The 25,353-nt window shown below is 34.0% G+C and overlaps 1 protein-coding gene and 2 pseudogenes across 3 annotated transcripts; 2 read left to right on the top strand and 1 right to left on the bottom strand.

The window, feature by feature from the left end:
• Positions 1–2,907: 2,907 nt before the first annotated feature.
• On the top strand, positions 2,908–3,653 carry LOC100798042 (ubiquitin-like protein). The gene is made up of 2 exons (NM_001349917.1): positions 2,908–3,251; positions 3,428–3,653. The coding sequence occupies exon 1, from the start codon at positions 3,023–3,025 to the stop codon at positions 3,242–3,244; it is 222 nt and encodes a 73-aa protein (NP_001336846.1). The 5' UTR covers positions 2,908–3,022; the 3' UTR covers positions 3,245–3,251; positions 3,428–3,653.
• LOC100803895 (BTB/POZ domain-containing protein At5g03250-like) lies at positions 3,422–7,678 on the bottom strand (annotated as a pseudogene). Its single transcript, XR_003264795.2, has one exon. The product of XR_003264795.2 is annotated as a BTB/POZ domain-containing protein At5g03250-like (transcript).
• A 1,475-nt stretch (positions 7,679–9,153) lies between these two features.
• Positions 9,154–20,901, top strand: LOC102660785 (protein PLASTID TRANSCRIPTIONALLY ACTIVE 12, chloroplastic-like; annotated as a pseudogene). The gene is made up of 8 exons (XR_005888864.1): positions 9,154–9,384; positions 9,600–9,980; positions 10,012–10,276; positions 17,500–17,621; positions 18,252–18,320; positions 19,682–19,735; positions 19,851–19,916; positions 20,180–20,901. The product of XR_005888864.1 is annotated as a protein PLASTID TRANSCRIPTIONALLY ACTIVE 12, chloroplastic-like (transcript).
• The last annotated feature ends 4,452 nt before the right edge of the window (positions 20,902–25,353 follow it).

The following is a 25,353-nucleotide window of genomic DNA, read 5'->3' as shown; positions in this document are numbered from 1 at the left end:
ATCTTGCAAGAAGAAAAATTATTTTTAAAAGATAAAAGTTTAACTTCAGTTGATTTTGATTAACTTTAAAATTTTAAAAACATACTTCATAGTGTTTGTTTTACTAAAAAAAATTATTTTATATCTTTTGGAGCCTATGAAAATTTGAAGCTTTGTGAACGATTTTTCAAATAAACTCTTATATTTTGAGAGAAAATAGTAGATATATGTAAAGGACATTTTTTTTTCTTACAAAGCTTAACAATATTGCATAGTAATTTTGTAAAAAAATTACAATAGAGCATAAAAGTTAACAAAATTATAATAGAAGAGCCTATTTATATAGTAATTTTAATAACTTTTAAAATAAAAAAATAGGATAAATTTTAATTTGATTCTTTATTTTTTTATTTTGTTAAGTTTGTCTCTTATATTTTAAATTTTTTAGTTTAGTTCTTTATATTTTGTAAGTAGTTCAAAATTGTTTCGTTTGTTAATCTAAAGTTAGTGATGGTGAAAATTTAAAGATACTTGATAGTTAAAAATCACCACAAACATTATTATTTATGAAATATTTTTATAGTATAATTAATATAGTAATAATTTTTAAATGTTATTATAATATATAAAAAAAATTTAAAACTCCAATTCCAAATATCACAAGCCCTAATTTCATATCCATAAATCACAAACAAAACCCCTAATTTCAAAAATTACAACACAAATTTCATCTATTTCAACCACAATGTTTATAAACTATTTTTATAGTATAATTAATATCGTGACGATTTTTAATCGTTCCCATAATATATACAAAATTTAAAACTCTAATTCCAAATATTAGAAGCCCCAACTCTCAATTCCATATCAGTATACACAATCAAAACCTCTAATTCCAAAAATTACAACACAAATTTCTTCTATTTCAACCACACTATCAAATCATAAAATATTTAATGGTGATTTCCTCCGATGCTTTATTACATGCATAAGTAAAAAATTTAGGTAAATACAAAATAGTAGATAATTTTTTTTATAAAAAACTTTGACATTAACGAGGTTAGTACACTGTAAAGTCAGGATAGCAGTTAGCTATCGAGTGATACTCCCAGAACCAAGACAGAGCTATCTGGAAATTCACCGAGAATGGAGTGTACACTGTAAAGTCAGGATACCAGTAGCTATCAACAACCAGCAAGGGAATGAAGCTAATAAATTTGCTATTTCAAGGAGTTTTTGGAAAAACATATGGAAGGTCAATGTCTCTCCAAAGTGTATAAACTTGATGTGGAGGATATGCAAAAACATAGTACACCTATGAGGAAAAATCTCCAAAAGAAAATCCAAAATATTAACATGATTTGCCCTTGTTGTGGTGAGGAGGAGGAGTCCATAGAGCACTGTTTTCTAACATGCCCTGAGGTGCAGAGTATTTGGTTTGCAAGCCGGGTGAAGGGTGGAGGAAGAATCCAACATGTCCAGTTTAATCAATGGCTCTCCAACTGCTTTGAAACAGAAGATGGGAAATTTCTGCAGATGATAAATATGAAAATGGTCAAGGAGGGGGAGGACACAAGCAGATTTGGAGACCACCAACCCAAGAAGAAGCTATAAAGATTAATGTTGAAGAAGGTAGAGGCATAGGGATGGGGATGGCTTGTAGAGACCACGAAGCTAGGGAATATTTTAGCAACAACCACAAAGTTCATTGACCAAGGTTTCTCTCCAAAAGTAGCTGAAGCTTTAAGTGCAAGATGGGTCGTACAATTGGCTTTGGATCTTTGCTTTGACAGGTTTTCCATTGAAACTGATTGCTTACAACTCACTTAAGATTGGAGTGCTGGCCAAAAGACCCCACATCCTATTTCCAGGATTTGGTCCAGGACTATAAAGTTCTTAATAGAGGAGTTGCCAATTTCAAAGTTTCTTTTGTAAAAAGACTCTTCTCCCTTTTAGATAATGTGTGGATAGATGAAGCACCTCATCAGGTGAACTCCATAATCCTTTCTGATGTAAATGCTTTTTGTCAAATTTAAGATATTCACATAAAAAGAAAACGGGATCAGTACACCCCTAGCATAGCATGTATTGAGAATTTCAAACTGCGAGAGATGACTATAGTTTAACTTTTAATGGAGGTTGATAAACCCTTGGTAATTATCATGGGTTTTATCGTGTGTAGCTTTTGTGTTTTTTAGAGTTATTGGAAATTGTTAGTAATATGCGTGCTATAAATGATTTTTTATTTTATTTTTTGTTTTACCTTTCTAACAATTACAAGCAATGCATTTAAGAGGGTTTTAAGCCAAAGGAAAGAGAGAAAATAACTCTTGTTTAATCCTTTTTTCTTGTAGTGTGGTGAGCATAATTCTTTCTTATAACTTGTTAATTTATTTAATTATACAATTAATATAAATTGATTTTATGTGTTATACAAATATTTTTATTAAACTTGATGAATCGCAAACAAATATCAATCCATAAGTCATATAGTCATAGTTTAATAGAAATTTAGGTGTGATTTTTTACTTTGTTAATTTTGTTGAGCTCTAGAGACTAAAATGTGTTTTTTTTTTAAAATTTAAAGAATTAAAAATGAATTTATTCTAAATTTTAGAAACTAAATACATAAGTCTTTATGAAAAAATTAATACTTGAGTGAGTTGCAAAAAGAGAAAGAAAAATATACAATCTACTCAAATGAAACAAAATTAGTGTTACTTTTATCTTTGAATCTAGATGATGGAACTTCCAAGTTATGAAATGACATACACATTTTGTTGATGAGACTTTAATATATGAATATATTATTTATATATGTATGTATTTTAACTTAATTTAATTTCATAGGAATTTAAAATATCTATAGAATATAGGAAAAATGAATGTTATAAGATGTCAAACTTGGTTGATACGCAATGAGAGGCGGTGAAAATAACTATAAATACGATCTTTCTTATTGGAATACCCTCTGAAAACTGAAAAGTAAAGGCGAAAGACTTTAGGTTTGGAATTGGGAATTAGGGTTGTTCGCGTCACGAAGATGATCGAGGTGGTGTTGAACGATCGATTGGGGAAGAAGGTGCGCGTGAAGTGCAACGACGATGACACCATCGGCGACCTGAAGAAGCTGGTGGCGGCTCAGACGGGCACAAGAGCCGACAAGATCCGCATCCAGAAGTGGTACACCATATACAAGGATCACATCACTCTCAAGGATTACGAGATCCACGACGGCATGGGTCTCGAACTCTACTACAACTAAACACAAGGTCTATACCCATCTCAATTCTTCTTTTTATAGATACTAGCTAGGGTTTTGTTTTTTAGGGTTCCCAAATTTTGATTTGTTTTTCGGCAATAATCAATGGTTTGTAACGATTATGCTTCTTTTAATTCTTCGAGTTAGACAATAATAGCGTCAAATTTTCGTTTTTTGTTGTTTCAGGTGTGTTTTATGCATGATATATTACTATGATCTGGGAATGGGATGAGGCGCCAAATGTAATTTTGACTTGCGAAAGTCCCTATGATTTGAATAATGTACATCCCCGAATGATATTGGGTATTACATACCGATGACACCCTAAGTTGCTTTGTTATATATAACCTATCTGATGACTTGTTGCTAAGCTTCATTAATCTGATCGGTGGAAGTGTTTGATCATGTCCAATTGCTTTTTTAATTATTTGATTTTCGTTACTTTATTTTAATTCACTCTCAATGGATGTTAGAGCTTAGGACATGAATCGCAAGTTCACATGGCTGTACCAGTTCAATGCATCTGAAATTATACGCTCTATTAATTTAAAAGGGTGGTGGGATTGTATTTTCCACGTGGTTTAATTTGCATTAGATTGATGATCTACGTTGTAAATATATCAGCATCATTACTAAAATTGCTTTAGGAAAGGCTAATTGTAACTGTATTGTTTTATCTGCATTGAAAACAAATATAAGATACAAGTTGAAGTTCATACATGACTCGCTTTGTATTTTTTTTAAACTAATAGGGACATTTCATATTCATTACACATGAATCCTTGTATTGAAGTCAAAATAACATGTTTATCGGACCCGCTTCTCTTAAGGGCCTGAGCTTCTACTCTTGTAGCTGTTCGTGGATGGGTGATTCTTTATACTGATGTTCAGTTTCAAACATTTTAGATATGCATGGCATTTGATTACGCAAAGTCTACGACGTGACCAATAATTGACTCATTAATAAGCTCATTTCAATATTTTTCAAAAGATAATTTTGAACAAGCTCAGAGTTCATTACAAACTGGCTGGTTCTTTATTACACTAGTACTAACTAGACCAAACGCGAATGCCAACTTCTCACTGAGTGGATAAAGGATCCTTCTATAAGTTCCTCTTAAATTTCATACTCTCGTGAACTGTGTTAACTGTGTTATCCAACTGCAGCCAGGTGTTTTCATTACTCGATTATCTCCCACTCTGCACTTTGTTGGTTGCATGTAGCCCATTCCGGTCTTTGTTGGTTTCATTACTCGATCCTAGCGTGTTTTATCCTTACTTGTCCTCAAACACGCTTAATTGTAGAATTTTTATGTAATAAGGTACCGAAAAGTAGATGTATCTTGTTTTCATAGATAGTATCAATTAATTCTTTTAAATTATCTTCAGTTATGCAGTTCCATACCTTCATAGTCTTTGGATTCTTCTCATTCTAGTGTGATTTGATTGAGATGTTACAATAAAAATAAAGAACCATCTCAATATAACTATGGCTAAGGAAGTAGGCAGTTATTTTCAAATATCACTAATACTACTTTGGTTCATTCTTCCTCCATTTCAATTCTTTTTCAGAAGTTTTGATATCTATATACAACATCTAGTAAACAAAAAACGTAACACAGGATGTATATAACCAATTTTTTTGGGCAAGCTAGGATATCCAAAATGATCTAACCTTAAGGTATACATCTATTGCATGGTATATACCATCATCAAGTGCCTGAAACTTAGTCAAGTTCAAATTAGTATCTGAAACCACCTCAGCAAGATATCCATCAACCAAATTTGCCACCATTGTCATAGGTGTCAATGCATCAGCTCCAGCTATCAGTGCCCCCTGTTCAAATATACATGGAGTAGCTGATACGGATGCAGGCTGGTATATAGACATAATATGATCAAGAATCCTCTGAATGCAGTCTATATCATATAGTGTCGCTACCGAGTATCCCATATTTGGAATGAGAAGATCCACAAGCGTAGCCTGGTCTAGTTTAGCTCCTACCCTTTTCTCTAAATTTTCTTTACATGATAAGCTTGCACTCAATATCATGGCTGTGCGGAGTAGCCTAAGCAGATGCTTTGAGGATGTGACCCATCTCTTATTAGGAAGCAACTCCACAATTTCCTCCAGTAGAGCCCTTTGGTCTGCTTCAGAAGTATTAGGAATGGTAGCATGGCTTGTATCAGTGAAGCTTGATGGCATTCATCAAGGGGAGAAACCTTCTAAGATAATAATATATGAGAAATGCAGCAACAATCTCGGATTTCATTCCTTTTGCTTCATTGACTATAATCAGTCGCGTTTATATAGGGGGTGGCTTAACAAAGACACATCATAAAACCACCAACCATCACGTTGAGATGGTTTCTCAGAAGAAATTCCATTCCACATTGCATGGTGGTCTGCTTGATTTTGCTTGCAATTACGTCCGGGCACAGGCCAGTTGAATAAGTTTGGATCTGAACAAGCCTTCATAGCCAAGGAATCAATGCATCTTGAAACTATATGGAGATCTTCTGCAAAGAGTTGCACTTCCTCACATGTTTCAAGGGCTTTTATGGAATCTGGCCAATTGCTGAAAATTTCATTGAGAAAGGCCTCAGTCTGTGCAACAAGATTCCCTTCACCATAGTTTTCAGTCATTTGGAGGTACTCCGCAGCACATCTGAGGCTGACTACATTTAATGATGTGATTTCTAATTTTACACCATAGCAAAACCTGGTTATATCCTCAAATATTTTTGGCTCCACCAGGAACATCATGAAGTTGCAAAGCACAACTTGATCCATCCTCTTTTGAGGATTCTGCAATGAGTTTCTTCAGTAGGCCACTTCTAGAAAGCAATGGAAACTGCATCAAAATCATAAACGTAGAAACAAACTAAGGACCAACTTTAAAAGACATTCAAAGTCATAGAAGTTGAAGAGATGGGGAAAAAAATTCAAAAATAGGATGCATGAGATATGTTAGATGCAGTTCTTTAGAGGCTTTTGATATTATTCTCCTATATTGATTTTAATACAAACCTAAAGCATCTAAGCAACTGTATCTAAGTTTTGTCTTATGTTAGATCAAAACAAGCAACTTGTGGAGGAGAAAAAAGATTTCGCCGACTTCAATGGTAACATCACTTGGTAGTCCTGTTGTACAAACCCTGAATACAAAACAATAATTAGGATCAATGATCCAAAAATTAGGGGAATTTGCAAATAAAGTGATGAAAAAAACCCTCACCGTCCCACCATCCCAAAAGATGAAGGGATACAAGGTTACATTTTTATGAGGGAACATTAACAAATAACAATAAAATGAAGATCCATGGCATAATAAGGACCCATTAGAGCATTGATTTAGAAAGAGATGAATGATCACCAAGTTTGGCCTTCCCGACGAAAAGGTTCAGACTTTGATCCCAGCTTCATGAATGCCATATATATTTAGTTATGATATGTATACGCATTTAATTGAAATAGGATAACATTGTTGTTTGAAGATTGATAAAATGAGACATGGGAAATAAAGGTGAGAGTGATGATGCTCCACACACACAAGAAGCGAGTCTAAAGCCTAGTAACTGAAAAAGCGCGACGAAAACGGTTGACATGGCTATCTCCAAATTCTGCTTATGTTGTCTTTCTCTCTCTCTCACTCCATCTGGTTCTCTTTCATCCGATAATTTGTTAGCAATATAGCATGCATAATAATATCTTTTTTTGGAATGTTACTTACATGCAAGTCAAATTTACTAAATACAAGATATTGAATACAAGTTACTAATGTGCTGTAATACCAGAATAATCTTTTGTCAGTTTTTTTTTTTTGGCCGAGTTTCAAATTAGTTAGATTTTTTTTTTTCCTTGATGAACCGGGTTAAAAAAAAAAGAAGATAAATTCACAAAAAAAATACATGCAACTATGCAAGACAATGAAGACACTCCTCACAAATTCTCGTACGCGGCAACTATGAACTGGGGTAACAATGACATACATTAGGTAATTAGCAAAAAAAAAAAAAACATGCATAAGGTGGGACATTGTTGTTTGCTGGGAGTGCAGCAAGGAAGGTTATTTTCAAGGTATTCATTTTAAGGTGAAAATTATCTCATCCAATTATAAAAATAATAATTTGAGTTTCAATTTAACTTGACTTTGCTTTTGGTTAACAAATAAATAAATTTCACTAAATAAGAATAAAGTCTCAAAATAATGCATGTATTTTCTAATGACTGACTTTTCAATTAAGGAGAAACATTTATTATATAAAAAGTCAAATATATAATAAGTATTAAAAACTTAATTTAAAGTATTTTTTCACTGCAACTTAATTTAAAGTACTAATCACAACTTAATCTAAATATAAATCACAAGTCAAATTGAATTCAAATTCTCTAAAAATACAACTACATAATAAATTAATTGAATAATATAACAACTTTTAGATTAGGAAATTTAGGTTTGATTGAGGGATAAAATAGAAAGAAAAAGAATTAATACGGGTTTAGCATGCTTATAGTTTGGTTTAGTTTAGTTGAATTTTGAATATGAAAAAAAAAACTCAACCAAATTTCTAAATGTGATAAGTTATTTGATTTAATTTTTCAAAAATAGTATTAACTAGATTTTATATTATTTGTGATTGGACAATAGTGTTGACATATAAAATTGACTTAACTAAGTTTTCATGCCGCCAATTTTTTTAAAAATTATCTAACATTAATTTTTCACTCAGATACTTGAAAATTTTTACGTTTTATTTTAGTACTTGCGTTAGTTTGCATCCGTTAAGTGATGACGTGACACACAGAGTATCACGTCATCACACCTACTCACTGAACACGTAGGCACAATGCGCTTCCATGTCAATAATTTTTGTTTTTTTAATTTAAAAAAATGAAAGCCAAAAGAGGGAGGCAGCATCGTCCGTGGTGGTGTGGGAGGTGGCTCTGGAGCAACTCGTGCACAGAGTTATGGAAGTAACTAAGCGGGCGCAAGAGAAGAAGATAGAGACTCTTCTATGATCCATCCAGGTTAGCTTTGCCCTCAACTCAGCTGGCGTCTCCCTCCTTCCATCGACTTGGCCCACACCTGGTCTTCCACATCTACTTCGACAATCACATGCCCATCACGTGGAAGTTCCTCAAGAAAGTCATGTTCGTCAGACTCATCCCTCTCTTCCTAGCCCTCTCCCTCCTCTCCACCCGCGTGGTCCTGTAGCGCCGCCTCCACCCTGCTGCCTACACTCTTTACATGGACCTCCTGAGCCGCCACGCCTTCTCCCTCCATATCCACTTCCCCAATTACCACAAAGTCATGGCCTTCACCTATCACTTTCTTCACTTCTCCTAACTCTATTCCTCCCACGACACTCAACACGGCGTCGTTCTCATTCACTTTCTCTTCAATCTCGTCTCTTAGTTGCTCGAAGCCTCCTTGTCCAATGAAGGTTGCTCCAGCACACCCCCCGCTTCCTCCCTGTTAATCCCAATATTGTCATCGACAACAATGATGCCTTGCGTCGAAAATCTTTTCATTCTCGATTTGCTTCGGCACTGCCTCCCGCACCACCATTAATAGTGTGCCTCCCATTTTTGGCTTCCATTTTTTAAAAATTAAAAAACATAAATTATTGACGTAAATGCTTACATGTTTAATGAGTACACGTGATGATGACGTAATACTTTAACCGTCACATTATCATTTAACAGATGCTGACTAACGTTAGATACTAAAATGAAATGTAAAGTTTTCCAAATATTTGAAAAAAAAAATATTAGATCATTTTTTAAAAACAAACTATATTTAATGTATGAAAATTTTAATTAATCCTATAAAATTAAACATTTTTTTCTTACAAGTCACTTAAAAGTAACGGAGCAGTTTAGTTTATCCATCTGAAAAAAGTAAAAAGAGAAAATCGATAAGGAACCGATCACTATGGCAGTGTTGAGTTGAGTGTCTCTCCCTGTCCGCTACTGCAACTCTCTTTTTCTCTCTGCTTTTCCAATTTTTCTCTGAAACCGCAACGCAATAATCATAAACGACGCCGTTTGAATTTCCGCGAAACCCAGATTTCAGTGGGAGCTTATGGCTTCCATTCATGCCAATGTCGTCCCCTACTTGTCCTTCAATCACTTCCAGGTTACCCTTCTAACTTCAACTTTTCACCTTATCTGCACTTTACTTTTACACTTTATAAACCCAAAAATAAAAAAATTCAATTTTGAAGTGAGTGAGGTGACGAATTACACTACACATTTTTACTTCTCCTATTCAAGTTATTTACATTACGTGTGAAATGGAGCTAATTTAATTTGTGTTATTCAATGGTTGAAACTTGAATCCTCATATAATAGACACCACCATCATCGTGCCTTGTTGGTTCTGGTATTGTGCAACATGGAGTTAGTTTGAGCAATTATAGAAGGAAGGTTCCTTGCATAAAGTGTGAAAAGAAAGATGATGAGGAAATTCAGCATGTGTCAGTTGAGCGTCCACCCTATTACAGTTACTTGGATTCCACCTCCGGCCAGCTTGAGCCGGCTTCCGGTGCCCGAGCGAGTATTCTGGGCCAAGAGTATTGGCCTGAGGGAACTGCTAGTCGTATGAGGGCTGCAAGGGCACCTGCTCCAACCGCTGAATCATCAACCTCTCCAATGTCTCCATCTTATGGAGCCAAGCCTGGAAGTAGGAGGAAGAATTACAAGACAACTCCTGTAGTATTTTGTCTCATCACATAATTGGATCAATTAAAAAACTCCTGATTTTTGCAGGCTTCAGACTGAGCAAGAGAGACTGGAAAGAGATGGTCCAATTGCATACTATTCAGAATGGGTGAACGCATGGAAAAGGGACACATCTGGCAAAGCTATTCTGAAGCATTTTGAAGAGACCGGAGAAGATGAAACTACACAGCTAATTGAAATGTTTTGCCATGGAACTGACCGAGAGTATCGCATACTGATTGGGACTGATGTTTGAATTCAAAGGGATCCTTTAGCAATGCGAATGAGGGAGGATCAAATAAAGCAAAGTACTGACTTTAAAACTTAAATATTTGTGTCATGACTGTATATTTTTTAGTTTTTAATCAATTTATGTCATATTTGTTAGAGACCCACGTTATGTATGTGCACGTTGCACATTCCTTTATATTTTATTATTTTGGAAAAATTTGTTACTTCTGAATCTGGTCCATTTTCCATCCACATTCATCCCATATCTTTGCAAAATATATTTGCAACCACCTTCAGTAACAAATCACGTACCCATCATCTCACTGATAACTTCTTATCTCACGTCTGATAACTTCTTATCTCACGTTCTGATAACAAGTTGAGAGAGCTCTGTGATGGACAGACTCTATAAATAGGATGGGGTGCTCTCAGTTTTGTATCACCAAACCCACTTCTCTATTCAGAAAAAAATACACCATCTATTCAGAGTGAGTAAGGGTCTGGAAGAACAAAACTGTCTTTGAGGTTCGTGTGTAAGCCGCTTCCCGTTCGATTTGCAATGGCTGGAGGTACGCTTGTAATTCCTTTTAATTTCCGCTGTTTGATCTAAATATGCTATTTAAATTTATTTGCATGTTTAGATCAGTGTATGTATATTTTTACATTTGGTATCAGAGCCTATTTGTACCTCTGTCTTGCTTATTGGGTCGTTCCTATGTGGAGTTTATTTTCTGAGTATATGGGTGTTATGTTTTAAGCCTCCTTAATTCAAAATAACATCAAAATTAGGAATGATGTGAGTTTTCTAATTTTTCTATGATTTAGAACGTATTTTTGGGTGTCTAAAATGTATATAATGTGTGGGTTTTTCGAAATTGAGGTAATAATATTTTTTTTTTTTTTTACCACTGCTGGAGGTTGAAGACGAAGTCTTGTGGGTTTTGTTTACTGTGTTGGAATTGTTAATATACATTTTAAATTAACAATATTAAACAAAGCACGACTTGGTCTAGTGGTAAATGTGATGTGTATTACCTCATTGTTCTGGGTTCGAATCTCGTTGCTGCCCTTGTTGTTTGTTTTCCTTTTAATTAATTAAAAGGAAGTATAAATGAAACAAAAACGCCTTATGCTGGTTTCGAACCCTCACCCTACAAGCATGAAAGGACTCCCTTTGCCGCTAAGCTACTGCAACTTAATTGTTTATTAACTGCAGTTCACGTGTATTTATAACTTCTTAAGGATAAATCATTTATGCACAAACTATTTAAAAATTGTTTGTCTCTTAAGTTATGTTGAACATGCAATATTATGTTAAATACTGGTATGCATTGGATTTAATCCTTTAAAGTTTATTACATGTTGAATGAATATACGTGCAATGTTATTTTGAATTGGTATACATGTAATTTTTATGATTCAATATTGAGCACATTTGCATTATTAAGTATGTTTATGCAAGGTTTATTTTTAAATGTTAAGTGATTAATATAATTTTATTAAATTAGAGAATAGCCACAGCATCTTTAATTGAGTAAAATTATATACTAAATTTATAATCACATTAGAAATATTAATTGTGATTAATCATATGTAATGTGATGAAATCTACCCACATGAATTTTGTTATATTTGTATGATTAATTAGGATAAAATATTAAATTATATTTCTTAATTTACCCACAGGAATTAAGGAAAAGAACATGATTTAATAGTTTTATCATAAAGTTGCATGATGAATCTAATTGAGTAGGACTTTAGCCCACAGGCAAGTTTTGTGTCACTAGATTCATATATTGAGACATGATTTGCATTGGCAAAACATGACATTTGTTTAGTCTCAAATTTTCTTAATGAGCATGTGTGTTTGTTTGCAGTTTCACAATCTATGAATATTTCTTGTGACCTTCCCATTTTGAAAGGTGATAATTATAAGGTTTGGAAGGAAAGAGTTCTCCTTCATTTGGGCTGGATGGATATTGACTATGCTATAAGGAAGGATGAGCCACCGGCTATTACTGAAACTAGCGAACCTGATGCTGTTGATCTTTATGAAAAGTGGGAGAGATCTAATCGTCTCTCCGTTATGTTCATAAAAACCAACATATCCGCTAGTATCCGGGGTTCAGTTGACCAGTATGATAAGGTCAGAGATCTGTTGAAAGCCATTGATGAACAGTTTACAACCTCTGAGAAGTCACTTGCTAGCACACTCATTATGCAATTCTCTTCCATTAAGCTTACTGGAACGAGAGGTGTGCGTGAACATATCATGCGCTTAAGGGACATAGTGGCTCAGTTGAAAACCTTGGAAGTTACCATGTCTGAATCCTTCCTGGTACATTTCATTTTGTGCACCCTACCTCAACAGTATACACCCTTCAAAATCTCCTACAACACACATAAGGATAAATGGTCTATTAATGAATTGATGACCATGTGTGTTCAAGAAGAGGAGAGATTGATAATGGAAGAAGGTGAGAAGGTAAATTTGACTACTTCTAATTCTGGAAAGGATAGGAAGAAGTCTGTAGGCACCAATAAAGGAAAGATTCCGACTCAACCAACAATTAAAAAGGAGTCAAAGTGTTTCTTCTGTAAAAAGAAAGGACACATGAAGAAGGACTGCCCCAAATTTAAAAGTTGGTTTGAGAAGAAAGGTACACCATTTGCCTTTGTTTGTTATGAATCTAATATGATTAATGTGAATCATAATACATGGTGGATTGACTCTGGTTCTACAATCCATGTTTCTAATACCTTGCAGGGTATGGAAAGCCTAAGGAAGCCAGTGGGAAGTGAGCAGTGCATCTACTCAGGGAGTAGGATGAGCTCACATGTAGAGGCCATTGGAACGTGCGTCTTAGTCTTAAGTAGTGGCTTTAAATTACATTTGGAGAAAGTTTTTTATGTTCCTAGTTTCTGTAAAAACTTAATTTCTGTTTCTAAACTTGCACCTTTGGGATTTTATTTTAATTTTACAGACTTTGGTTTTAATTTACTAAATAAATCTGAAATTATTGGTTGTGGTCAATTGGTTGATGGTCTTTATTCGATTGAATTGCAAAATGACGCTACTTCTATGCACGTTTCTGTTGGGTTAAAACGATGTATTGTGAATGAAGAATCCTCTATGTTGTGGCACCGGAGATTAGGACATATCTCTATTGAAAGAATCAAGCGATTAGTAAATGAAGGAGTACTTAGTACTTTGGATTTCGCTGATTTTGAGACTTGTGTAGATTGCATTAAGGGTAAGCAAACTAACAAGTCTAAAAAGGGTGCAAAGAGGAGTTCTAATTTATTAGAAATCATACATACAGACATATGTTGTCCAGACATGGATGCAAATAGTCCGAAATACTTCATAACCTTTATAGATGATTATTCACGATATATGTATCTCTACTTACTTCATTCTAAGAATGAAGCTTTAGATGCCTTTAAAGTTTTTAAGGCTGAAGTTGAGAAACAATGTGGAAAACAAATTAAGATCGTGAGATCAGATAGAGGTGGGGAGTACTATGGTAGATACACAGAGGATGGACAAGCACCAGGTTCATTTGCGAAATTTCTTCAAGAACATGGGATTGTTGCCCAATACACTATGCCTGGTTCTCCGGATCAGAATGGTGTGGCAGAACGAAGAAATCGAACCTTATTAGACATGGTGAGAAGCATGAGGAGTAATGTAAAGCTTCCTCAATTTTTGTGGATTGATGCTCTTAAGACGGCTGCGTATATATTAAACCGAGTTCCAACCAAGGTTGTCTCAAAGACACCTTTTGAATTATTCAAGGGTTGGAAACCAAGTTTGCGACATATACGCGTTTGGGGATGCCCGTCTGAAGTAAGAATCTATAATCCACAAGAGAAGAAACTAGACCCTAAGACTATTACTGGATATTTCATTGGATATGCTGAAAGGTCTAAAGGGTATAGGTTCTATTGTCCATCCCACAACACTAGGATTGTGGAATCAAGGAATGCAAAGTTTCTTGAAAATGACTTGATCAGTGGGAGTGATCAATTTCAGAACATTTCTTCTGAAAGGGATCACTGTGAAGCTGAACCTTCTGGGACAAGTAATAGGTTGGTAGTCATTCCCACCCCTCAAGTTAAAATGGGTGTTAGACAACCAGTGATTGAAGTTCCACAAGCTGTTGAAAGTGATCATGTAGATCGAGTTGTTTGTGAGGAACAACATGATGATATTGAACAAACTGATGAAGAACCAGTTGAACAAGTTCCTCAGCAAGATGACCAAACAACATTAAGAAGATCTACTAGAATAAAAAAGACAGCAATTCCTAGTGATTATGTAGTGTACCTACAAGAATCAGACTACAACATTGGAGCCGAAAATGATCCTGAGACGTTTTCACAAGCCATGAGTTCTAAGGAATCAAATTTGTGGTATAATGCTATGAGGGATGAGATGGATTCTATGGCATCTAACCAAGTTTGGGATCTCGTTGAGTTGCCTGTTGGTGTAAAAGCCATCGGATGTAGATGGGTCTTCAAAACAAAGAAAGACTCAGAAGGCAACATTGAGAGACATAAGGCAAGACTTGTTGCTAAAGGATTCACTCAAAGAGAAGGAATCGATTACAGAGAGACCTTTTCCCCTGTATCTAAGAAAGACTCTCTTCGAGTAATTCTGGCATTAGTAGCTCATTTTGATCTTGAGCTGCATCAAATGGATGTGAAAACGGCGTTCCTGAATGGTGATCTAGAAGAAGAGGTTTACATGAAACAACCTGAGGGATTCTTATCTAGTGTTGGTGAGCACTTAGTCTGCAAGCTTAATAAGTCCATCTATGGATTGAAACAAGCCTCCCGCCAATGGTATTTAAAATTTCATGAGGTCATTTCTTCATTTAGCTTTGAAGAGAATGTCATGGATCACTGTATATACCAGAAGGTCAGTGGGAGTAAGATTTGTTTCCTTGTATTATACGTAGATGACATTCTGCTTGCGACTAATGATAAGGGTATGCTATATGAGGTGAAACAATTTCTCTCAAAGAACTTTGATATGAAGGATATGGGAGAGGCATCTTATGTCATAGGCATAAAGATCCATAGAGAAAGATCTCGAGGCATTTTAGGCTTGTCTCAAGAAACCTATATCAACAAAGTTTTAGAGAGATTTAATATGAAAGATTGTTCACCAAGTGTAGCTCCCATTGTGAAGGGTGACAAACTTGCTTTGAGTCAATGCCCCAAAAATGATTTTGAGCGGGAACACATGAAAAATATTCCATATGCTTCAGCAGTCGGAAGCCTTATGTATGCTCAGGTTTGCACTAGACCTTATATTGCATTCGCTGTTGGAGTTTTGGGAAGATATCAAAGTAATCCAGGTATTGACCACTGGAAAGCTGCAAAGAAAGTGATGAGATATCTTCAAGGAACAAAAGATTACATGCTCATGTACAGACAAACTGATTGTCTGGAAGTGATTGGCTACTCCGACTCAGACTTTGCTGGTTGCGTTGATTCACGAAGATCAACATCTGGTTATATTTTTATGTTAGCCAGTGGAGATGTATCTTGGAGAAGTGCCAAACAAACCTTGACTGCTACTTCCACTATGGAGGCTGAGTTCGTTTCTTGTTTTGAGGCTACCTCGCATGGTGTATGGTTGAAGAGTTTCATATCTGGCCTTAGAGTTGTGGACTCTATTTCTAGGCCATTAAAGTTGTATTGTGACAACTTTGCTGCGGTGTTTATGGCTAAAAATAACAAAAGTGGAAGTCGAAGTAAGCACATCGACATCAAGTACTTAGCCATAAGAGAACGTGTTAAAGAAAAGAAAGTGGTCATTGAACACGTCAACACTGAGTTAATGATTGCTGATCCTTTAACTAAAGGCATGCCACCAAAGAATTTTAAGGATCATGTAGTACGAATGGGACTTGGTTCCATGATGTAATTTCATTGTACGTACATTTGTTATTTTCAATGAAACTCTTATTCAGTTAGATATTTTCTCATATCGTTTTGTGCACATATTTATTTATTTCGAGAAAAATCATTCGGTTTAGATATAGAATAAACATATGGTTTATTCATTAAGTTGAGAGCTAGTGTTGAGAGACTTGATATATTGTGGTACATGGAAGATACTACTCATCATCAGAGGACCTATCGCCATGACTCATATATTATGTTTCTTGTTATGGTTGATGTTGAGTTAAATGGACCAAGTGGGAGAATGTTAGAGACCCACGTTATGTGCACGTTGCACATTCCTTTATATTTTATTATTTTGGAAAAATTTGTTACTTCTGAATCTGGTCCATTTTCCATCCACATTCATCCCATATCTTTGCAAAATATATTTGCAACCACCTTCAGTAACAAATCACGTACCCATCATCTCACGTACTGATAACTTCTTATCTCACGTCTGATAACTTCCTATCTCACGTTCTGATAACAAGTTGAGAGAGCTCTGTGATGGACAGACTCTATAAATAGGATGGGGTGCTCTCAGTTTTGTATCACCAAACCCACTTCTCTATTCAGAAAAAAAATACACCATCTATTCAGAGTGAGTAAGGGTCTGGAAGAACAAAACTGTCTTTCAGGTTCGTGTGTGAGCCGCTTCCCGTTCGATTTGCAATGGCTGGAGGTACGCTTGTAATTCCTTTTAATTTCCGCTGTTTGATCTAAATATGCTATTTAAATTTATTTGCATGTTTAGATCAGTGTATGTATATTTTTACAATATTTGCCATTCTTCTTATTTTTATGATTCTAAGTTTACTTCACTTTATTTAGTGTTGTTTGTTGAAGAACCATTTAATAACTTTTTTTCCACAGGAAACAATACTATGTATTTAAAAGTATTATTGTGCTGTTATTTGGACCTAGTTTTGAATGTATTTAAGAAAAAAAAGAAAAATTAATTGAAAAAATATATTAAGAAGGATATAGTTGACTTCCATTTGTTATTATATCTACTTACTGATCATCTGCTTTTCTTCGTATGTCTGTTTTTCTTGTTCTTTCTTTTATTTTCTACATCAATTTCATAATAGTTAACTAGAAGTCTTCAGCTTCTTACATTTTGTTTTGTCCTGGACACTCCAGACTTACATTTATTTCCTGTTACTTTATTAAATGACATCTGCTTTTACCTCTAAGTATTAGTGTTAAACTAGTCACCAGTTACCCAGATATTCATGATAATTTATGCATTGGCATCTACTTATCTAATAATTATGCTCACTTTCCTGTAAATATCTGTAATTCAGAATAGTAGTTGAAAACATTTTCTTCTTTCTTGCAGTTTGGGGTGGAGATCCAGTTTACCCAACTGTGAACTATATTCAAGATCCAAATGAAGTGATTGACTACAGGGGGCCAGATTTTCATGAACCAATGCCAAATATGGTGGCTTATCTGAAGGAGGTTATTGACTCTAAGCTCTTCCTTGTTTTCTTATTATTCATTCTTTCATTAAAATGGGAGTAAATTGGAATAGTTAATCTCTTGGGATGAATATTAACATATCTCCAGGATGGAGTGCTAAAAAAAATTGGGGATAAATTTTCTTACTCTGTAAATGATGTGCTTGAATACTTTTTATCCTCGTTCATATGGTAATTGGTGGTTATTTTTATCCACCTCATAACTTTATCATTACTAAATAATATCATGGTTCTAACTTCTACAGTATCTTGTCTCACTTTTTCTTTCTAACTCAGGGAAAAAAAAGTAAGACAATTCTCCCTGTTGGTTGTAAGATGGAATTGTATCTGTTACTGTTAGATTTGTTTGTGTTCTAATCCTTTCAATTTAATTGTTATTTGTTGCTTCTATGAGGATAATCCCCGAAGCACTTGTTACAACTTACAAGTGTCATACTGTAGTTACAGTGGCCAAATTTTGTTCTCAAATATATGATGTTTTCGCCTTGTCACTGATTGTTGAAATTTTCAATTTTCAGGCTTACATAATGGCAAGACCAAATTCTTAATAAAAATTGTGATTATTTTATTTATGCCACAATTTCTGAACTTCTTTTCATTATATGATCAGCAAGGAAAACTCACTTCAAGGGAGGAATTTGACAAGATTATGGCTAAGGAAAAGACTGAACAAATTGAGGTAAGGAAGTTTGAACTTTATAATACTAATTGAGTGGATTATTTTGCAAACAGATGAGTTGCATACAGGGAGTTGCTTTCATGAAGAGATTTATTGTTTAGTTTTATATGATTTGCCTTAACTTGGGTGTTGGAAAGTGAAATGCAGACATTTGCATTGTTCAGGTCTCTTGTATAATTTAAGAGGTGCTAGCCTTTTTGGATGAGGTCTATTGTTTTATTAATAAAAGGTTATCAGTTGGAAGGCTTGATAGCTTAAAGGTTTTATAGAACAGTGATGTTTTTGTTCTATCAATTTGTTCTTCTTAGTCCTGATATCTAGACAGCCTTATAAAAAAGGAATAATGTCTTTCATAAACAATATTTCAAACTAACATGCATCAACCATTCATTGCCTTACGTGGAACTTCTGGTTTCCTTTCCTTTGCCTACTTTTATATTGCTAGCTTCTCTTCCGGCTTCTTTGAAGCTGATAAAGAGCAATTGGGATAAAGACATATTAACATAATTTGTTTTTAAATCAAAACTTGTAAAATGCAATCCCAAAATTCCTTTTTTTTTTTTTTCCTTTAGTCACTTGTGAGATAACTAACTTATTTGAAATAAAAATAAACTTAACAAAAAGATTAAAATTAAAGAAAAGTGAAAGCTGGGGACTCTACCCTCAACTAATGTTGTTGAGGGGCAAGAGGTTAGAGTTTCCATAGACCCAAGCATGGGAATTTTAGTTGGCTGTTCTGAACTGAGTTTAGTTCACATATCAAATAAGCAAAGCTTCAAACCAAATTTTGCTTTATAAATAATGACATGGTTGGAGTTGGAAGCACCAAGGAGGCAAGGAGTGTCATTTACTTGTCTTTCTGCCAATCTAATATACCAATTTTGCTTAATGGGATGGGAATTGTCATTTTATTGGTAACCTTAAATTCTCTTTATTCTTTGATTATATTTGTTAAAGTTGAGCCATAAAAGGAGGAAGAGCCATTTCAAAGTAAATATTTAGTAAGAGTAACTTTTCTCTTTATCATGCCAACCTATCATCAGATCCTTATATCTTGTCTATAGCAGGATAGATCATAGATATGTGACCTTTTTTAAATCTTTCAAAAGTTATACATGGATTTATAATTCATTGACAACAGAATTCTTATGGAGTTACTTAATATTGTGTTGGTTTTTTCACTTGAGCTTCATACTTTACTCAAAGTGTCAAGTTATAAAGAGCTTCAGATAATGAACCTCTTAAACAATTAATTTCTTCTTTGCATCCAACTCCTCCATTCAAATACTACCATTCAAATACTACCTTTAACCTGTCATTCTATTATATAATCTGATACCCTTTATTTTGCAATATGGCAGTTGACGGAGATGGATGAAGCTATGGCCAAAGCTGTTGACATTTGAGAAAATGATGTGAGCTTCTGTTCACCATCTTTATAGGATGTCATTTACAGTGGTTGTCCAGTGAGTTCTATTCCTGAATAAGTAGCATCCCCCCCCCCCCCTTGTTTCTCTCTTTATTAACCAGGATGAAGAGGATAGTGATGTTGATGAGGGAGAGGGAGAGGAAGAGAAGCTTAGTGATTATTGGAGTGTGTTGAAAAGTACTCCTGAGCTTTGCAAGTCAAAGATATTCTTGTAAATCAAACATTTCCTAGTAGTTTTGTCTCTGCTGGTGTAATCTGTTTTCTAGCTTAGTAGCTTTATATGGATCAAAGGCTTTCTGGTATCTCCTATTATTGGGATGACTATCAATCAGAAGTTTTTGAAATATATTTTTGTATTTCACATGCTTTATACTTTATCTGTAACAATGAGTAATCGGCAAAACATCCCTTCCTCTCCTTGAACATGCAGCCAAAACCAAAGAAAGAAGGTCCTTTGTCACTGGACGAGGCTATGGCAGAGTCAGAGAACTTGACTGATTTTCTGATGGACTTTGAAGAAGAAGAATGACTTGCCTCCTTGTGAAGCATTCCATGTCAAGTGGTGTATTGCATTGTAGACAGAATAGAAGGCTTGGTTGTTAGTCTTCCTTGTCAAATTCTTGAACTATCCGTAACTTCTTTTAGGCATTGCTACAGTGGATGGGGTGGTCAAGGCAATAAATATTGGCGTGCGATTCTGAATGCTACTTCAAGGGTTCTAGAAACATTAACCCAGAGTTAAGTACTTGTATCCAACACCTGTCTACATACACAATTTTGATATCTCAGTCTTCATACGGAGCTTGGCAGATAAATTAACTAGGAGAGTGACCATTCCAATGTGTTAAATATATTGGTGCTTATTGTAATTTTGGTGCAAACTAGAATCTAATATATCAAGTCACGTATCTTCTTTCTCAAGTAGTTCAAGTAACGATGTCCTCGTTTATTGTGATTTACAACCTCCCGAAGATTTTGCCCAAAGCATGTAGAAGACGTCAGATATTGTAAACTTTCGTTTGTGAAAGTAAATGAGTTGCTTGAAGTTCTTAAAAAGTAGATGAGTTGTTGTACTTGAAGTTTTTAATATACATACAATCATTCTTTTACGTATAAATAAATCTGAACTGAATATTGTGTGAAGTTTGCAAAGAGGAATATATGTGTAAGTAATCAATCATGTCTTTAACGTTCTTATTACAAAGTTTGAGAAGGTTTAGGACACGAAAGATGAAGGGATTTTTTCTTAACCTGCTCATTAGATGAAGGTATATTTCAAGGAAAAATCTGTTTAGGAATTAAATTCAAGATTTAGTGAGTAGATTATCGACAAGAATTAATGAATTATTGAGCAGAAACAAGAATTTCCGTTGCTAGTGTTTGTAAAAGAGAGATTAAATACGAAGATATTCTTTCTTTCAATATTACTGCTTGGAGTTAAAACATAGACAACAAATTTTATTACTGCAAGGAATTATAACCAAACTCAGGTATGACTATGAGATTGAGATTTGACTCCTTCAATGTAGTTGGGTGCAGCACTTTTGTTTTAAGTCGTTAGATTAATTTTATTTAATTATGGTTCATTTGAATTTTTTTATCAAATGTGGCAAGCCACATCTCAAATATAGGGCATTGGTACACCCAAATGCCAAAGTGAGAAGGTAAAACTGTAAAAGGGAAGCTTAGGATCAAGTGCACATTTCTTATTATAAAGCACGCATGTTAACATAACACCGAAACAATAACTTGTTTTGCCAAAATTTCTTCTATTAGTAGTGGAAATCAAGCTATGAAATGTGGACAACTTTTTCTAGGGGAAAGGAGAGATTCGCATGTTAATATGTAATATGTATTACCCTTTTTAATATCCATTTTCCGAAGTTTTATAAGAGTAAAAACATCATATAATGTGATTAAAAATAAGTCACTTAACCGTAAAAAAAAAATCACTTGGAAGCAAATAGGCCCAAAAGGGTTACCCCAACCATCCGGAGTGTCAACAAAAAAAGATATTTTTCTCTTAAACTTTCAATAGTTCAAAAAAAGAGGCACATGGGCCGAAAGGGTGGAACATTGAAATCTTATATACGTATTATTGGGCTTAGTTAAGTTGTACATTTTCAATGTTCTTTTGGGTAAATGATGTATATAATGCAGCCGAATCCATATTATTCAATGATTTCCTTGCGTTGCCTAGGCAAATATATGTATAAAAAATAGAAGCATCAGCATACCACTACGTAATAATTAATGAAAAATGACTAATTAATTTCACTACATTGAACAAAGGAAAGTCGATGACTCTTAACTCAATCCGAGGGTTAGGTATTGGGTGCTTATCCTCAAATTTGAAATCCTATGTGAAATCCGGGGGTCTGGAATTTTTTGTTTTTCTACGATTTTTTCATCTTTTAATGTTGTCGTAAAATTTTGTTTAGTTGCTTAGTTAGTTTGTCCGTAAATCATTTATTTTTATTAATTTAGTAAAACATAGAGCTTTTTAATAAAATATTAGCATTTATGTATTTATTTACTTTTAATTCACAGCAATTGTTATTTTACAAATCTGACAATGATATATAAAGATACAAAGACGCAATGACCATTTTTTTTAATATTGTTATACTTTCAATTTTCAAAGATGGACAAACTTAAAATTCTAATTGCGGGTCCTAATGGAACTTATTGACTTACTTTATAAATCGTATATATCACCTTGGAAGCACTGTGTGTGTTTGTGCGCGTGTATTTCGCTTTTTGCATACACCAGCAAATAACTATTTTGGCTCTCTTGGTGATAATTTCATGTTTGACTAAACCATGTGCTGCTATTGCGTTATACGAAGCACTATTGATCACATTATAAAACTTGTCACAATCAGCCAAATAAATAGAGGCCAAAATGAGCAATAATTGAAAAAATTTACACCCTCAAAAAGTGATTCCAGCTTAAGGAGATTGCAGCTATTGAGAGAGCCTTTCTCAACCTAGCTTCACTTCAATTGTCTCTTATAGGATCACATTAATAATCTCTTTATTTGTTATCAAGAATAAGCACAGCTTTTTTTCTTTTTGGATCTTAGTGACTTCCAGAGCATATTTGAGTAAAATCTAGTCCAGTTAAAACCAAATCTAATAAAAAGCCCAGGTGTGTTCTTCTCTACCCCTAGATTGCAATATTTTATTCTCTCTGGCCTACACTATCCAACTGATTCTTCTCCTAGATCTTAAAAGTGCCCTATAAACTAAAATATCATTCGTTCTAGTAATATTAAATTCCAGCAATCGGTATTCTATTGAAAAGTATTAGCAATATTATAATGAACTTTTCTAGTCATAACTCTCTACAGAATTAATAGCATCATTGATGTCTAACATTTTCTAAACCAAGAAATGTGTCCAACCCACTTGCCTTGCTTAGAATGTGGTCCCATTGATAATAGATGGATTCCTACTTGGCCTTCATATTCAAATGCATCTTTGACACAATTTCATAACATGAAAGCTTTCAAATGTATCTTAAGGGATACTCCAGTAGTTTTAAATTCATCCCCTTGTAGAATACCAATATCCTCGAAGCTATATTCAAAGGAGAAGAAAAAAAAATGTTTGACCATCCCATCTCAAGTGGTGTACAATTTTTTATTTATTTATATATTCAACACTTATTTTATTCCCAACCCCTACCCAAAACATCCTTAGTAGAGGTGCTTCAAAATTTTCCCCACTACATCTCTCACTGTTCAAGGGGAAAACACAACATTGACATCTCCTACACCATGGGAGAGACTCCTGTGGTGCATGCTCATGTAGCTACATATTGTTGATTCAATGAAATTTTGCCACTTGTAGATGTGCATGAGACAAAAAGGAGGGAAATATAATTTAGAGGTTAGGAGAGTGGAAATATTAATCTAATGACAAGGAATTTGAGATTTGACCTGAAGGACAGAATGTTTATTGTAGGGGGTTGTAGGTCCATTTTCACTAACCAAGATGATATAGAAATGATTAGCAAGTGTGGTGATGAGCAAACATATGTAGTTATTATAATTATAATTAAAACAAAAACTGTTAATGGGGTTTATTATGTTTGATCTATTGGAGACCCTATGTCACCCAAAACATGGCCAAGAAAAAATCCAAAGGGTTGCTGGCTTGCTTCCATGCTTTGCTCCCTTTGAAAAATGGCAAACAAAGAGGGTGAAAACACAAACATTTTGGTCAACATGTTTCATTCGTGTTCGTCTCTCTCTAGCAATGTTTATGCTCTTCTTTCTGGGGGGCTTACGTCTGAAAAGAGAAACTCATGGCTAAACCCACACCCCCCCTTTTGATTACTAATAATTATGCTTAGTGTGACACTATCAACCTTTCTTTATCATTAATTAGTCGCATTCATGCTACAGACCAAAATGATTAAGATATGGGTCCACATTATTATTCTCTTCCTTTTGCCTCCCCTCTTTAGCGCTGTATTGTTTTCAAGTTTGTCTACCTTCTACTTTCATTCTCTAATCACCACTTTACAAGTTTTTAATTTTCATAATTAGTACTGTAAAAATAATTATAACTAGATTTTAAATCCGCACGGATTTACTTAACTTGTAAATTTTTTATATCTCTATTTAGTCATTTTAAAATAGGTTTAAATATGTTTTTAATTCTTTAAATTTAGATAATTATTTTTATTAATTTTTCAAATTTTCGAAACACTATCTTTAGTTTTTATTTGTAAATTTTGTTCATGATTTCATAATTTTTTAGATTTTTAACCGTCAATTTTTTTAATTTACTTTTTAATTGCACTGGTATCATTGATGTTGTCTATTTAGTGATATTTGAGTTTTATTATAATTTATTGTTTTTCTAGTAATAATAGTGATGCAACATTTGTATGAAATTTATAAATAAAAATAAAAATATAATACATATTATTGACATCTATTTTTTATCTTTATGTAAAATTTCTTTTACTTTTCTCCCTTCAACTATAGAGATATTAATATAATATTATGCTGAAGTTAATATTAAATAAATCAATAAAAACATAGAAAATAAAAATGCTTACCAAAAGACAAATAGAAAGAGGTAGCGATATGTAGACCACTAAAATAGAAAAGAAAAGAAAATTACTGAAATAAAAAAAAAGAGAGACTAAAATGCTTTTAAAAAATAATGAAAAATATAAAAGATATATAATATAAATAAATATGTGTAACGCATAGGTATCAATCTAGTTTTTTCCCATGATATATACCCATTTTCTACTTTGAGCTTTATAGGATGTGGTCATACCAAATTGGTGTTAAGTACTACACATCTAAATACTGAAACGTAAATGTATAACCAAATTTCAGAAGCCACTGTAAAATTAATGTATTTGAACTTTGAAGAATTAATTATGATAAATGATACTCACCATGAATTTTTCTTAATAAAGCATGGGCCTCCACATCAAATTTTAAGGAAAGATGTGTAGCTCTTCCAACATTATAATTAGAAACTACTGAAACCAGAATAAATAAATAAAAACAGTTAGCTCAAACTTATATGGAGAAAATTCATAAGAGTTCGAAACAAATCCAATATTCAAAAACA

Source organism: Glycine max, chromosome 15 (assembly GCF_000004515.6).
Source record: "Glycine max cultivar Williams 82 chromosome 15, Glycine_max_v4.0, whole genome shotgun sequence".
NCBI classification, from domain to species: Eukaryota; Viridiplantae; Streptophyta; class Magnoliopsida; order Fabales; family Fabaceae; genus Glycine; species Glycine max.
The sequence above is the reverse complement of the archived record's forward strand: the minus strand, read 5'-3'. Positions and strand labels throughout refer to the sequence as shown.

Excerpts from the sequence above, each read along its gene's own strand:
- LOC100798042 (NM_001349917.1), top strand. The coding sequence starts at position 3,023 with ATGATCGAGGTGGTGTTGAACGATCGATTGGGGAAGAAGGTGCGCGTG.